This window comes from Mobula birostris, chromosome 10 (genome assembly GCF_030028105.1).
Source record: "Mobula birostris isolate sMobBir1 chromosome 10, sMobBir1.hap1, whole genome shotgun sequence".
Taxonomy (NCBI): Eukaryota; Metazoa; Chordata; class Chondrichthyes; order Myliobatiformes; family Myliobatidae; genus Mobula; species Mobula birostris.
The window spans coordinates 42,868,972-42,884,636 of record NC_092379.1 but is presented as its reverse complement, the minus strand read 5'-3'; the positions used below and the strand labels follow the sequence as shown (position 1 = coordinate 42,884,636).

At 44.3% G+C, this 15,665-nt stretch overlaps 1 protein-coding gene across 1 annotated transcript; it reads right to left on the bottom strand.

Moving 5' to 3' along the window:
• Positions 1–1,997: 1,997 nt before the first annotated feature.
• LOC140203633 (probable serine/threonine-protein phosphatase PP2A regulatory subunit) lies at positions 1,998–15,257 on the bottom strand. The gene is made up of 7 exons (XM_072269681.1): positions 15,252–15,257; positions 14,001–14,091; positions 13,827–13,927; positions 10,199–10,431; positions 8,042–8,246; positions 6,180–6,335; positions 1,998–2,063 (listed from the first exon to the last, which is right to left on the bottom strand). Exons 1-7 carry the CDS (start codon positions 15,255–15,257, stop codon positions 1,998–2,000), a joined length of 858 nt encoding a protein of 285 aa, XP_072125782.1.
• Between the last annotated feature and the right edge of the window lie 408 nt (positions 15,258–15,665).

Sequence of the window (15,665 nt, the reverse complement as noted above, 5' to 3'; positions counted from 1 at the left end):
CACTTTGCATGAAGGCATAATCCATGACTAAACTACCACAATCTGAAAGGCTAAATATAACTCATGCATTCCTTTTCAAAACGCACGATTGGAGCCAGATTTTGTGGATGAAGTGGGTCCATCTGGGAAGCAACATCACAATATTTCTACCTTTGTCTACTAGCTTGCTTACTCAAAAGTAGGGAATCAAAGCAAGGGCCTCACACTCAAGTGAATCTCCCTCTCTTCCCCCGATGCTGTCGGCCGATGGTACCTGAGCATGCTTTAATCGAAGTAGATTTCGACTCATTCAGGTTTATGATGTGCTCTAGTTTCTCGTTCCAGTTTATCTCTCTATGTGATGATGTGCTTCTGCAGACACAATCGGTGGACAGTGGTGTGGCTGGGTGGCCCGACATCCACCCCAGTTTCTCTGATGAAAGATCCGATCAAGTGACACGTACATGAGAAAAGATGCAGCTTATTAGGCAGTCAATGATTCCTTAAGGTTGTCATGGCCAGGGGCGGTAATGGGGACAAGCTCCCACTACAGACTAAATGCTCCTCATGGCATGCACCTCAAACAGCCTCTCACACCAAGTCCAGCTCCTGGCCTTTGCATGTGGCTTACTGAAGCAGAAGGCAGGTCACTGACACTTTAAAACTGGTCACTTCGGTCAGATAGGGCTCATGGTTGGCAGCTCATCTAGGAGAAGGAAGACTCTGAGCTCAAACCTCCAATGCCTTGCGGCTATACCCACTCACAGGAGTAAACCCAGAGGGAAAAATCCAGAGCCGGCTTCTCCGAGGCAGTCCTACGTTGAGTTCAACGCTGACTGTCAACTCCTGCGACGCCACTGGTACCAAACTGTATCGGTCTCTGCCAATTCTTTGGATTCATCAGATGCGTGGAGAGGGGGAGCCTGCTACATGGGCAACAGCTTACTCTCCATATCATACTGCCCTGGCTTACGTATCACGTAGACAGCTGCACGTAACATCCATGGTGGACCCTGACCAACGGAGGGCCTCGGGTTAGGCAGTCAGTGGTACAAACGTAAAGAACACCACTCACTCTTTTTCACAATCTCACAACCTTTCAAGACTCTGCACAAGCAATGAAGTGCAATTTGTAAGGAGCAGCCACCATCGGAACATGAAGTCAAGTGGCACACAATTCCTTTCCATTTGCTGTCATCCAGTTCTGGGATCAGATCAGAATGCCAAAGGGGAGGCATGCTGGCATGCTGTTCTCACTTGGAGAAGTGTCACCTGGATATGTGGTACCACATTAAATAGAGTCATAGAAAAGCACAGCGCAGAAAAGGCCCTTTGGCCCCTCTCGTCCATTCTGAACAATTCAAAATGTCTACTCCCATCTGCCTGCACCAGGTCCATAACACCACCACCACCCCCATATCCCTACTATCCATGTACCTATTCAAACTTCTCTTAATTATTGAAATCAAAACTGCATGGTCCACTTGTACTGGCAGCTTGTTCCACTCTCATGACCCTCTGTGTGAAGAAGTTTCCCCTCATGTTCCCCTTAAACTTGTAACCTTTCACTCTTAACCCATGACCTCTGGTTGTAGTCCAACCCAACCACAGTGGAAAAAACCTGCTTGCATTTATCCCATCCATACCCCCCCATAATATTGTACCTCCATCAAATCTCTTCTCATCTTCTGCATTCTGAAGAATACAGTCCTAACCTATTCAATCTTTCCTTATAAGTCAGGTCCTCAAGACCAGGCAACATCCTTATAAATTTGCTCTGCATTCTTTCAACCTTGTTTACATCTTTCACAGGAGTTCAAAGTTCAGGGCTGTCCACGGAAGGGGTCGCACCTCTGGTGAAGGGGCTTGTCGTGTCCATTCCGGGGCAGCTCACTCATCTTTGCTCCCCACCGGACACTCATCTCTCCCCTGTGGCTGCAAGCAGCCATTTGCACGTGACAGCAGTCTCATACTCCAGTGAGATTCGGACAAGCCAGTCCTAGCATGCAAAGTCAGCCTCAGCGGACTGGGCGGGTGCGATCTACAGTAAAGCCCAACGGCCAGGAAGGTGGCTCTGCATCGCGCTGTGGAGAACGAGGGGCATGAAAAGACACAGAAAGCGTCCTGGTCATCCACTGCAAACAAGAAGACCCCTGTTTCTTCTGGCGCTTGTTCATACCACTGGACCCGGACTTCTGAGGCCGAGAGTGGAACTGCCACAGTGCAAAGGCTTTTCCATTTTAAAAACTCTCCCGCACAGGTTTCCTGTCATCGTCGGACAAAATGTGCAACCACCATGCGTACTATACACAACCTTGACATTTGCCTCCTTACAGGCAGCCACAAAGCAAAGGAACCCAACAGAACCCATTAAAAACAGAAAACCATCAATCACACAATGCGCAGGAAAAAAAGACAAACTGTGCAGACAAGAAACGGAAGCAAATAATGTTCAGGACTGCACTGCAAAATGCCAGGTTGTACAGCTGGATCAAAGGCCTCGCCTCCACTAGGAAAGTTGCAGGCACAGATTGCAGTGTCATTGCCAAAAACGAGAGTCTATTACTAAAGTAATTGATAGTTGTTCCTGCTGCCAAAAAGTTGCCACTGTGCTTCACCAACAACATCTTAACCGGATGGAAAAGACAAGAATGAGAATTCCCAACCAACCTTTAACTTTGTTGGCCCCAGCTGCTCGCACTTCAGCCTCACAATCTTTCAACAGGTTTTGGAAAGCAGGAACCAGATCATTTTCCGCAATTTCAGGACCCACAGTTTTCTGAAGCCTTAAAGGCAAGAGAAACCAAATGAGTAACAAAGATAGAGCGGGTTTCAATAGCAGCAATCTGTGCATTAACACGTGAACAGGGGAATCACAAAGACATCACCATCTTTCTTTTCCACACTCGTCTCGCTGCTGCCATCAGGTAGAAGGTACAGAACCCTCAGGACCCACACCACCAGGTTCAAGAACAGTTACTACCCCTCAACCATCAGGTAGAAGGTACAGGAGCCTCAGGACCCACACCTCCAGGCTCAAGAACAGCTATTACCCCTCAACCATCAGGTAGAAGGTGCAGGAGCCTCAGGACCCACACCACCAGGCTCAAGAACAGTTACTACCCTTCAACCATCAGGCTCTTGAACTACAGGGGATAAGTACACTTAGTCGATTGAGATGTTCCCACAAGCAATGATCTTACTTTAATTACTCTTTATCTTGTTATTTCATACCCTTGTTATTTATTGCTATTTATTTATATTTGCATTTGTACTTTATCTTTTATTGATCCTGTTTACAGTTACTATTCTATAGAAATTGCTATGCCCACAGGAAAATGAATCTCAGGGTTGTACGTGGTGACATGTATGTACTCTGAAAATATGAACTTCAAAATTGAAAATCTGATCTGTATTTTAGCTACGGACTTCATTGCAAGATTAGTTTATATGTGGTCTTGAGCATAGAAAGTGCCTTCTGTTGTGGTCTGTCATTAGCAATGACAGCAGAACATTATAAATACAATAAACTCCGTACCGTTCTAATGCAATTGTTTTCCAATAATGGGTTGGTGCCAATTTCACAAGTGCTCTGGCAACCTTTATCTTGTTCTGGCATATTTCCCCTTCCTTTCCAGTCCTGATGAAAGGTCTTGGCCCAAAACATCCACTGCTTATTCACTTCCATAGCTGCAGCCTGACCTGCTGAGTTCCCCCTGCATTTTGTGTGAACCCTTTCCCACGAACTTTCCTTCAACTATCACTTTCTAGAATATTCCCCTTCTCCTCCACACCACCCCCCCCCCGCCCCCCACGTTCTTATTCTGGCATCTTCCCCCTTCCTTTCTGGTCCTGATGAAGGGTCTTGGCGCAAAACACCGACTGTTTATTCACTTCATTAGATGCAGCCTGACCTGCTGAGTTCTTCCAGCATTTTTGTGTGTGTTACCTTATATGGAGCTTATTTTTGAACACGGGTTAGTTATCATATAAAGACAGACAATATAACGTCTTTGCCTGTTCCAAGGGTAACAATCCTAAGATGACAAAATGGCTGTGTTTTCTGTGTGCTTTTCAACACTGGTCCATCTGTAATTTGCTTTAATTTTCGATCAGGTTTACAGTTTTGAATTATGTAATTTTATCATGGGTGGCAGGGTGGAAATACATCTCTACCAAGAGAGGTGTAAGGCGTTCCTTCCCTCTGCTAGCCTGCAGGTCACCCTTGGGCAAGGTGTAGCACCTGCTTAGCCAACCCACCCCCCCAATCAGGGTCACGTGAAGCCATGGGGTAAGAGGAAAGAAACCCAGAGAAATGTTGCCATTGTGTTCAGATGTTTATCAATGAGTGGATACCTCATGCTCTGGTAAAGAAATAAATGAGAGGGGAGAAAAAAGGAATGGTTATATAAATGATGTCCATTTAGAAGCAGCAATCTTAAGTGTTACCCAGGTAAAACAGCTGTAATGATCTATCCTTGGTAAAATATCCACAGATAAACCAGCTGTTTCAGTACAGATTTTACACTTATGCAGAACAGAAAGATTTAATCTCAATGCTTTGGGGTGGGACTGGAATTTCCTGGCCTCAAGAGAAGGAATTTTAAATTTTTAAAGAAAGGCAAAGTTGAGAAAATATTGTCGTTGATGGCTCTGAATCCGAAAGTATGGTACACAGACAACAACGTGAGCAATTGTAATCAGCTAGTTTCTCACGTCAAAAAAACTAAATAATGTTACTTAATCATTAAATAATGCTTCTTAATTGTTAAATAATGTTAACCTGATTGTTAATGTTTGCAATTAACCTGTGCAGGCAATGTGCCTTTATTTTGAGGATTTGGATTACATTGTGGTGAGAAAAGCACAGAGATTTCAGTTGATCCGAGTGTTTTCCCAGGCTGGGAAAGTCTAAGACTAAAGGGCATAGATTTAATTGGAGACACAGAACAGAACAAGCTGTTCCGGCCCTTCAAACTGCACCGCCAGTAACCCACCAACTTGTGCAACAATCTACAATGACCCTTTAACCTACTAACCGGAATGCTTTTGGACTGTGCGAGGAAACTGGAGCACCAGGAGGAAGCCTGAGGCAACAAGGTTTTATACTGAGAACAAAGACCATCTGGTTCAAAAAACATAAACACACAGGAGATTCTGCAGATGCTGGAAACCTAGCACAAAATACTGGAGGAACTCAGCAGGCCAGGCAGCATCTATGGAAATGAAATAAACAGTCGATCTTTCGGGCCGAGACTGCTCTTCGGGACTATAAATCTGCCGATGACACAACTATTCTTGGCAGAATTTCAGATGGTGACAAGGAGCCGAAGAGGAGTGAGATAGATCAGCTGGTTGAGTGGTGTGGCAACAATCTGGCACTTTGTCAGTAAGACCAAGGAACTGATTGTGGACCACAGGAAGGTGAAGTTGAATCACAACCTCCCTACACCATACCTGGTTTGTGTGAAGTCAGCAGTGGGAAGGAACCAGCAAAGTCCAGTCCATCAAAATTTTAATTAAATTAATTAATTAATGCCCTACATCACAAAATTTACCACAATGACAGTAAGACCAAGGAACTGATTGTGGACGTCAGGAAGGGGAAGTCAAGGGAACACACATCAGTCCTAATCAAGGGGACTGTGGAAAGGGTGAGTAGTTTCAAGTTCCTGAGTGTCAAAGTCTCTGAGGATCGTCCTGGCTTTTCGACCTTTCGGCTCATTTTTAAACAGAACTGAAGTTCCCCTTAACTTCCTCCAGTCAAAAGTGAAAAATATCAGTGTCATCAACCTGTGCACGTGCTGAATCCCCAGATCCCTGGCACTATGCCAACAAGTTTGTTCTAAACCCCTGTCACAGGATTATCCTTCAGATACACTGAAAAAGATCTGAGCTCAATTCAGACCAACTTTGTTCTATTTCAGATCCATGTTTAAAAACAGGCTAATTAAATGAATCTGGTTAGAAATCTCAGCACCTTTTGGCATGTCAGTCAATTATATTAAAAATACGCAGGTGCTTGATTTAATGATTTTTTAAAACTATATTAGAGGAACTAATCGTGTTTTCATGACTTTTGACAGAATCAGAAGGGATTCCAGCTGGAACAGAAAACTTAAAAGACTAGCTTTAAAACATAAATACACCATATCATCATACCAAAGAGATGCACTTTGTGCTGTAGCAATAACACGTACTTCAGAAAATTTGTCTGCCACCACATAGCGAACACGCCAGGATTCATCGTCCACTGCCTGCCGGAGGGTCGGCATCACCAACGCTTCCAGGTCTTCCTGGGGCAGCAGCTGGGCTATGCTCACACAAGCCTCAACTGCCAACAGCCTCACCGAATCCTGTGAAAAAGATGTTCAAACCGGGTTTGAGCTGGTTCTTCATTAAAAAACAAAATTAATTTACTGAAGTTAACATTAGGAAGAACTAATCTCATCAAAAAAATCATAAAAATAAATACTGACAATATAACAATTGTTTCCCGGATGATATCCGTCAGATCACCTAGAACGTAGCAACAGGTTTCATTACTTTGCAATGTGTGCTGGAATCTTCCCAGGATACAAGTACTGGAGTGTATCAACATGCAACCTTTGATGGAAGCATTCCTTGGATTAGTATATTAGCAAATGTCATGACAGAGCAAAATTTATTGATGAATCAATTTTCTTTCTCCTGCTCTTGAAGCACCACTCTCTGCTGAGTGAATCTCCAAGCTAATCACCCAAGTGGTCACTTTTCACCGTAGGATGTAGGAGCTGAATTAGGCCATTTGGCCCATCGAGTCTGCTCTGCCATTTCATCATGGTTGATCCATTTCACCTTCAGCCCAATCTCCTGCCCTCTCCCCATATCCCTTCATCGAAACGTGGAAATCTACAGCACTTTACAGGCCATCCGGCCCCAAAGTTGTGCAGACCAAGTAACCTACTCGAGAAACTGCCTAGAATTTCCCTACCGCATAGCCCTCTATTTTTCTAAGCTCCATGTACCTATCTAAGAGTCTCTTAAAAAACCCTACTGTATCCATCTCTACCACCTTTGTTGTCAGTGCATTCCACACACCCACCACTCTCTAGGTGAGAAACTTACCTCTGATGTCTCCCTTATACCTACTTTCAAGCACCTTAAAACTATGCCCCCTCATGTTAGCCATTTCAGCCCTGGGAAAAAGCCTCCGGCTATCCACACGATTAATACCTCTCATCATCTTATATGCTTCAACCAGGTCACTTCTCATGCCCTGACTAATCAAGAATCTATCAAACTCTCTGCCCTGAATATACCCAATGACTTTGCCTCTGTGACAATGAATTCCACAGATTCTCTGGATAAGGAAATCCTTCCTCATCTCCATTCTGATTGGATAAACCTCTGCTCTGAGATTGCTTCCTCTGGTCTTAGGCTGTTCCACCATAGAAAACATCCTCCCCATATCCACTCTAGAGGCCTTTCAGTATTTGACAGGTTACAATGAGATCCCTCCCCCTCATTCTTCTGAATTCAAATGAGTACAGGCACAGAGCCATCGAACGCTCCTCGTACGAGAAGCCTTTCAATCCTGGAATCAGTTTCGTGACCCTCCTTTGTACCCACTCCTGTCTTGGCACACCCTTTGTTAGATAAGGGGCCCAAAACTACCTTCAATATTCCAAGTGAAGCCTTATAAAATGTGAACATTACATCCTTGTTTTCATATGCTAGCCATCATTGGTGGGGTCTGAACCTGGAGCAAGTGTGAACATCTCCTTGGCTACAGATGTGAAGGTTTATTTCCAGGAGTCACTGGACAGTAACCAGAAGAGAAGCTTACTCAACACCAAGGAGCACACGTCCAACCATTAACCAGAAGCTAGGTGAGGGTCAAAGTGTCCATCCCAGCTCCCCTTCAGCGTACCATTTCTGTACGACTCTGGCTCCTTAGTACACGAGGATACTGCGGACTGCGTCAAGCCTTTTGCCCGGGATACTTTAGGTTGGAGGAATATGAAAGGACACACACTGATTAAACAGTTCGCTCTTCAGGCAAAAGCCTCAAGATAACCACCTTCTTGGAGGAGCATCTCCAGCTGGAGTACTGGAATGGTGTAATCATGTCGATAGATTGACAGGCACTGCTTCCATCTGCTGTGGACAAAGGAAGTTTATAAAGCAGGGGCTCCCAACCTGGGGCCCCTCGGTTGATGGTAGGGGGTCGATGGCGTAAAAGAGGGATGTGAACCCCGGTTACAAAGGTGAACAGATGGTGCAGACTACGACAACAGAAAGTTTGCAAGCAGGAAGTAGCATTAACAAGGTGCAGCATATTGAGTACGTAGACATATTAACCAGACGCAACTCAGTTCTTTGCCACGGACACACCATCCGTACTAATCTTTCCCACCTCCAGCTCATCCATACAGTAAAATGCAAGCGGTAATGTGGGGGGGGCGGGTGGGGGGAGGTGTGAAATCATGCAATTGCTCCAGTGGAGTAGTTGCCCATTGATGCAGAACTTAACAATTCGCAAGCAGAAATACAAGCACTAAAAATTGACATTTTTGCAATTAATGTTTCTAAATCAGAAGCTACTAAAATATTTTGCTAAACCCATCATCATGTGCTGTGTCATATGCTATGGGTGGTCACAGTCTTTCCATGACCCTGATTGTTCTCCGTAAAGTTTTCTACAGAAGTGGTTTGTCATTTCCGCCTTCTGGGCAGTGTGTGTCTTTACAAGGTGGGTGACCCCCAGCCCATTATCAATACACTTCAGAAACTGTCTACCTGGCGTCAGGGGTCGCATAACCGGGACTTGTGATCTGCACCGGCTGCTCATCCACCACCTGATCCCATGGCTTCACCTGACCCTGATCGGGGCGGGGGCGGTGGGGAGGGGGGTCGGTGGTATCTAAGCAGGAGCTACACCTTGCCCAAGGGTGGCCTGCAGACCAGCAGAAGGAAGCCTTACACCTCCTTTGGTAGAGACGCATCTCCACCACACCACCCAAAAATCCAATATTTGTGGTATTCAGATTTTATCCTGAGAAATACTTCAAGATAGCAACAGAATATAGAAATTTACTGCACATTACAGGCCCTTCAGCCCACAATGTTGTGCTGACCACGTAACCTACTCTAGAAGCTGCCTAGAATTTCCCCACCATACAGCCCTGTCTTTTTCTGAAACAACTGACTGTATCTGAAAGTTTACACAAATGACACCACAAAAAATTTTAATTCAGGGAGTAAAGCGGCTGGAAGTGAACCCCAGATGTGAGACTCCTGCACTTGGAGCAGAACAGAGCCATTGGTTGTGGACTGCAGGGGCACACAGTTACCAAAGCAACCTTCTCGTCCGACAAAACTCAAACACCTCCGAACAAGTGAAATCCTCTGCGCGCCAGATTAATCAAAATGGCCCTGAAGCAGAGCAACAGGCTTGACAAGACACGGCTCTCAAAAAGAGCACGCCTTTGTAAATGACAAGGCCACTTCAACCCCACAGCCGAGAGTAAGCGATGAGCACCACTCCACTATGATGCGCCTCGGCTTTTGCTCCTTCCTCACTAAAAACACACAAAAAACCTTCAGTTTATGTCATTAAAAACAAAAATGCCACACTTTCTGTGCTATTTTGGGGCTGATTATTCCCTAAACTAGAAACTTCTACCCACTCAGTTAAAACAAGGTCCCGTCCACCATGGTGGTAGCATCTTATCGCCAATAAAACCAAATTTTTCCGAAATTGGGTGGCAGGAAGGAAATACGTCCCTGCCAAAGGAGGTGTAAGGCACTCCTTCCCTCCACTAGCCTGCAGGTCACCCTAGGGCAAGGTGTAGCACCCACTTAGCCTCCCCGATCAGGGCTACGTGAAGTCGTGGGAGCAGGTGGTGGACGGTTGTATGAGCAGCAGGTGCAGATGTCAACTCCTGACACTGACACCAGGCAGACAGTCTCGGAAGCATATTGATAATGGGCTGGGGGTCACCCGTCTTGTAAAGACACACGCTGCCCAGAAAGAAGGCGATGGCAAACCACTTGTGTAGAAAACTTCGCCAAGAACAATCGTGTCCACTGAAAGACCCACGATCGCCCACACCATACAACTCAGTACATAATGAGCGATACTACAGGATGTAGATTTTCTACAATAATACTGTAATATTCCTAGCTAACTTCTATCATGTTCATCTGCAGCATTCCAAGGGAGGAAAGTACTTACTGACACAGCTCGGCCTTTACAGAGCTGGATACCCGAGGGTAGCAGACACTGAAAAGGCTGCATGCCGAAGTCCTGGACGTGAACCAGTCACCACAAGTCAGGCGCTTGACCAGTGGCACAAAGTGGACTTCTAGGTCCGCAGGAGAGTGCTCGTGGGAGATGGCTCGCAGTGAATCAATGGCTTTATCTCGTACTACCGATTTTTCCACCGTTGCCAGGTTCTCCAAGGGAAGCTGATTAGTGGGAAAGAATTAAACTGAAACACATCTTCTTTTTACTCTACTTCTAAGAAACACAATATTTAGAAACAATCTTTAAGATAAATTCTTAAATTGCTGAGAATTAGGAATTCTCATAAAGAACATGAGACAGAGAAACATTTAAAGGCAGAACAATATAGAGTCGTGCTGGAGGACAAAACACAAACTATCAAAAACTGTATAAATCAAAGGACATATTTTCTCAATCACAGAAATTCCCAAGGTTCCTAACCAGAAAACACTGTACTAATATTAAATGGTAATTACACTGTCATGTTCTTAATTATCAGTAATTACTATTTCATCTTCAAATTAAGTACCAATAATTGCTCATCCTATGAGGTTTTAATATGCAAATAAACATGAAGCTGCCTGTCATAATAATTTTGCCAAAGTTTGAGGGAAGTCCATGGTCATCCACTTTGTTAGAAGAAATAAAAGTGTAAACTACATTCTAAATTGGGAGAAAATTCAAGAATCCGAGGTGCAAAGGGACTTGGGAGTCCTCGTGCAGCATTCACTGAAGGTTAACTTGCAGGCTGAGGAAGGCAAATGCAATGTTAGCAGTCATTTCGAGAGGACTAGAATATAAAAGCAGGGATGTAATGTTAAGGTTTTATAATGTATTGGTGAGGCATCATTTAGAGTATTATGAGGAGATTTGGGCCCCTCATCTAAGAAAGGAGGTGCTGACATTGTGCAGAGTTTAAAGGAGGTTCACAAAAATAATACTGGGAATGGAAGGCTTGTCACGTGAGGAGAGTTAGATGGCTCTGGGCCTGTACTCGCTGGAGTTCAGAAGAATGAGAAGAGACCTCATTGAAACCTATCAAATGTTGGAAGGTCTGAATAGAGTGGACGTGGAGAGGATGTTTCCTATGGCAGGGGAGTCTAAGGCTAGAGGACACAGCCCCAGAATAGAGGGATATCCTTTTAGAATGAAAATGATGAGGAATTTCTTTAGCCAGAGGGTGGTGAATATGTGGAATTCTGTGCCACAGGTGGCTGTGGAGGACAAGTCATTGGGTATATTTAAGGCAGAGATTGATAGGTTCTTGATAGGTTCATGGCATCAAAGGTTACTGGGAGAAGACTGGGGAGTGGGGCAGAGGAGGGGAAAAAAGGATCAGCCATGATTGAAAGACAAATTGATAAGACTCTTGATTAATCGCAGCATGGAAGGATACAGGGAGAAGGCAGGATATTGGGGCTGAGAGGGGAAAATGCATCGATGGGCCAAATAGCCTAACTCTGCACCTATATCTTATGGAACTATTCAAACAACAACTGTGCCCACGTTTCAGTTTAGAATTGCAGGCATCACAGGGGCTCCAAGAAAACGTTTCTGAATTGCTATTTTCTGTAATACAAAGCCACGCCATCTCAGCGTTCTTCACGAAAAACTGCTAAGAGTTTGTGTTATTTTATATACAGCCCCCACCCACACATGAGCAAATTGGATTCCTGACGTAAATGCTTTAAGAATTCTCTGCCTGTACTCGCAGGTAATTTTACACAAAAAGAAAACAGTTTTGAAAGGAGTATCAATACAAAAAGAACGTACACACTCTATATGCAACATACTGACGCTGGAATGTCTGATTTGGAACCACTGCAAACAATAAAGTAAAACATGGAACAGTACAGTACAGAAACAGGCCATTCGGCCCACAATGTTGTGCTGAACCAGCTAAAAACAAAATCAAAAACCACCAAGACCTAATCCCTCCTACCTACACAATGTCCATCTCCCTCCATCGTTCTCATACCCTTGTGCCTATCCAAAAGTCTCTGAAAAGCATCTACCATCATACCAGTCAATGTATTCCAGGCATCCACCACTCTGGTGGTAAAAAAAACTTACCCCTCACATCCCCCTTGAACCTACCTACCCACTCTCACCTTTAATGCATACCTCTGGTATTAGACATTTAAATCCTGGGAAACAGATACTCCTCTCTACTTTATCTATGCACATGCTCCTCATAATCTTACAAACCTCTAGCAGATCTCCCCTCGGCCTCCAGCGCTTTAGAGAAAACAACATAAGTTTATCCAGCTCTCATGATCACATGTCCTCTAAACCAGGCAACATTCTGGCGAACCTCTTCCGCATCGACCCCAAAGCCCCAACATCTTTCCTATAGTGGGACAATCAGAACTGCATGCAATACTCCAGACGTGGCCCACCCAGAGTCTGATAAAGTTGCAGCACTTCCTCTAAAGCAGGCAGCATCCTGGTTAAACCTCATTGATCGAGCTACTTTGGTGGTTTCATAAATTGATTTCATTGTTTTAATTCTGAATTGTCCTATGATGAACTGATCACTGAAAATCATTTTAATTTGATCTATTCCCTGTAATAGCCTGAGGCTCTCGTTATTTAATTTCAGAATCTTGTTCCCCATTACGGGTATTTAAAAACAATACAAGTATGTTATTTTAAATAAATATTTAATGCATAGGACCATTGCATCTGGGCATTAAAATCTGTGTTTTGTTTCCCCCGGTTGGGCTCATGTTGAACGTATATTTGGTCAATACAGAGCAGAGGTTTCAGTGTTCGGGGGACGGTATCAGTCCGTGTCGGTTTTCCAACAGGCTGCGCAGGTGAACCTGGATCAGGGGTAGAGTAACTACACTTCACTGTAGCAATTCTCAATGATACACCCCTCCAATATTTCAACCAGGTCCTGAAGAAGGGTCTCGGCCAGAAACATCGACCGCTTACTCTTTTCCACAGACGCTGCCTGAGCTGCTGAGTTTCTCCAGCGTTTTGTGAGAGTTGCTTTGGATTTCCAGCATCTGCAGACTTTCTCGTGCCTACAAATGTGTTGGGGTGGCACAAAGCCTCATCCGCCTCAAAGATTTTATTGCAAACAATAAAAGCAGAGAGGGTTCTGTATGTGTCCATTTACCCCTCATTCATGGAACCCATCATAACAAAGAAAGATTACAAGGCCATTGCCGGGTTTGGAGGACCTGAGTTATATGGAAAGATTGAATATGTTAGGACTTCTTTTTAACTTGGAACATAGAAGATTGCAAAGAGATATGACAGAAGGAGACAAGATTATGAGGGGTTTAGATAGGGTAAATGCAAGCAGTCATTGTCCACTGAGGTTGGATGAGACTGCAGCTAGAGGTCATGGGTTAAGGGTGAAAGGTGAAATGTTTAAGGGGAACATGTGCTGAACTTTTCTATGACTCATTATTAAGTCATTTACTTTATCATTGCCTGTGGTACCCTGCTGCTTTGAGAATCATCTTCTGGAAATTAACCTTTATTAAGACAGTAATACCACTTCAATGGCATTAACCGCGTGTCCGTCTTGTGCAGTGCTTTGTAAATGTACGTCCGCTCTTACCAGCAAACAGTGAACATACTCCGGTCCGCCAACGAGCACCGTGAAGCTCCCTAGTTGCTCCGCTAATGCCAGCAGTGCCTCGTCTTCATCGAAAATGGTGTCTGCATCGAGACGAGAAATCAGTGGCAAGGCGACTCTGAGAGGCAGCCCAACCACACGCAGCTTTGTACCTACCAGTCAGAAGTGGGAGCAGCTCATTCCGGGTACGCTCTGCCCCCAAGGCCAAGGCAGTTGTGGACAGTTGCTTTATGTTGTTCAACCGTGACTGGGGAAAGGAAAGAAATGAAATTGATCAATGCCATCCAACCCTGAACAGAATTATGGAAAAAAAAAGATATTTTGCTTAAACTATGCTGCAATCAAAAATACACCACTGTAACAATTGTTGTAACAATTAAATGCAGGTAATGGCGAACAGAACAGAAACCCATAGCAGAAACCATTACTTCCAGAGCAGAGTGAGGTTATTGTTGTGATAGAAAGATTGGATCTCACGATTTAGCGATTCAATCCATTTCTTGCTTGGGCATTGTTGTGTTTGTGGTCGGGTTACACAATAAAACGATAAATAAAAATGCTGGAGACTGGAGCCAAGTTAACAGGGTTTTTCTCACTGACGGAACCCGAACTGAACACAGATATACAGATCAATACGCGCCTAATAGCGCATGCTCAATAACGCGTTACTACGACATAAAATAGTCCCATGTTATACAGTAGGCTATACGGTACAGGCATAATTCATTAGTACAGTTGATGAGGTTGAGTAATAACACTGGCCACTCCACTGGGCACCGCACAACATTATTCTCATCAGCACAAGTCCTGAGCCCAGTCAGTAAAAGGTTTCTCCTTCTACAGGTGCCAAGCCTCTGCTTTGGTCACCCATTTCCATGAATACAGGACCATAATTCACTGAAAGTGGTACCATGGGTAAATATGGTCATGAAGAAAGCTTCTGGCACATTGGCCTTCATAAATCAAGGTAAGTTTGGATGTTATGTTGAAATTCTATAAGACAGTAGTAAGACCTAATTTGGAGTGTTGCGTGCACTTTCAGCTGCCTACCCACAGGAAAGATGTCAGTAAAGTTGAAAGAGTACAGAGAAGGTTTATAAGGATGGTGCCAGGACTGGAGGACCTGAGTTATGAGGGAAGATTGAATAGGTTAGGCCCTTATTGCTTGGAACATAGAAGATTGAGAGGAGATTTGACAGAGGTATGAGGGATCTAGGGTAAATGCAAGCAGACTTTTTCCACTGAGGTTGGGTGAGACTACAACCAGAGGCCATGGTTTAAGGGTGAAAGGTGAGAGGTTTAAGGGGAACATGAGGGGGAATTTCTTCACTCAGAAGGTGGTGAGAGTGTGGAATGAGCTGCCAGCACAAGTAGTGGATGCGAGCTCGATTGAATTGACTTTATTACCAACATCCTTCATATACACGAGTAAAAATCTTTATGTTACGTCTCCGTCTAAATGTGCAATTTATAATAAATAGTATGTATGTATGGTTCTCAGTAATGTTAACTGCTAAGGCTATTAAAATGGCTTCTCTGTAATGTTAACTGTTAAGGCGAATGTAATGTCTTCCCTGCAATGCTAACTGCTGATGTAATGGTTTCCCTGTAGCTGTGATGTTTGGGTTATAACTACAGATAACAGGGAACTAACCAATGGGAGACATGTTATTCTATCTTGTATGTTTGGAAACCGAGTTGGTACACAGGCTTTCTGGTGAGGCGAGGGAAGAGGAAGGACAAGTGTGGGGAGCGCTCGATGGTCACAGGACGGCGTATATGGGAATTCGATGGTCCGGAGGTTGCTGGCGGTTCTGCGGA

Bases quoted from the DNA above. Each gene is read 5' to 3' on its own strand.
- LOC140203633 (XM_072269681.1), bottom strand. The intron at 10,432-13,826 runs GTAAGAGCGGAC...CCCACTAATCAG, and splicing joins AGTATGTTCACTGTTTGCTG to CTTCCCTTGGAGAACCTGGC. The intron at 6,336-8,041 runs GTGGTTATCTTG...TCTTTTTCACAG, and splicing joins GGAGATGCTCCTCCAAGAAG to GATTCGGTGAGGCTGTTGGC.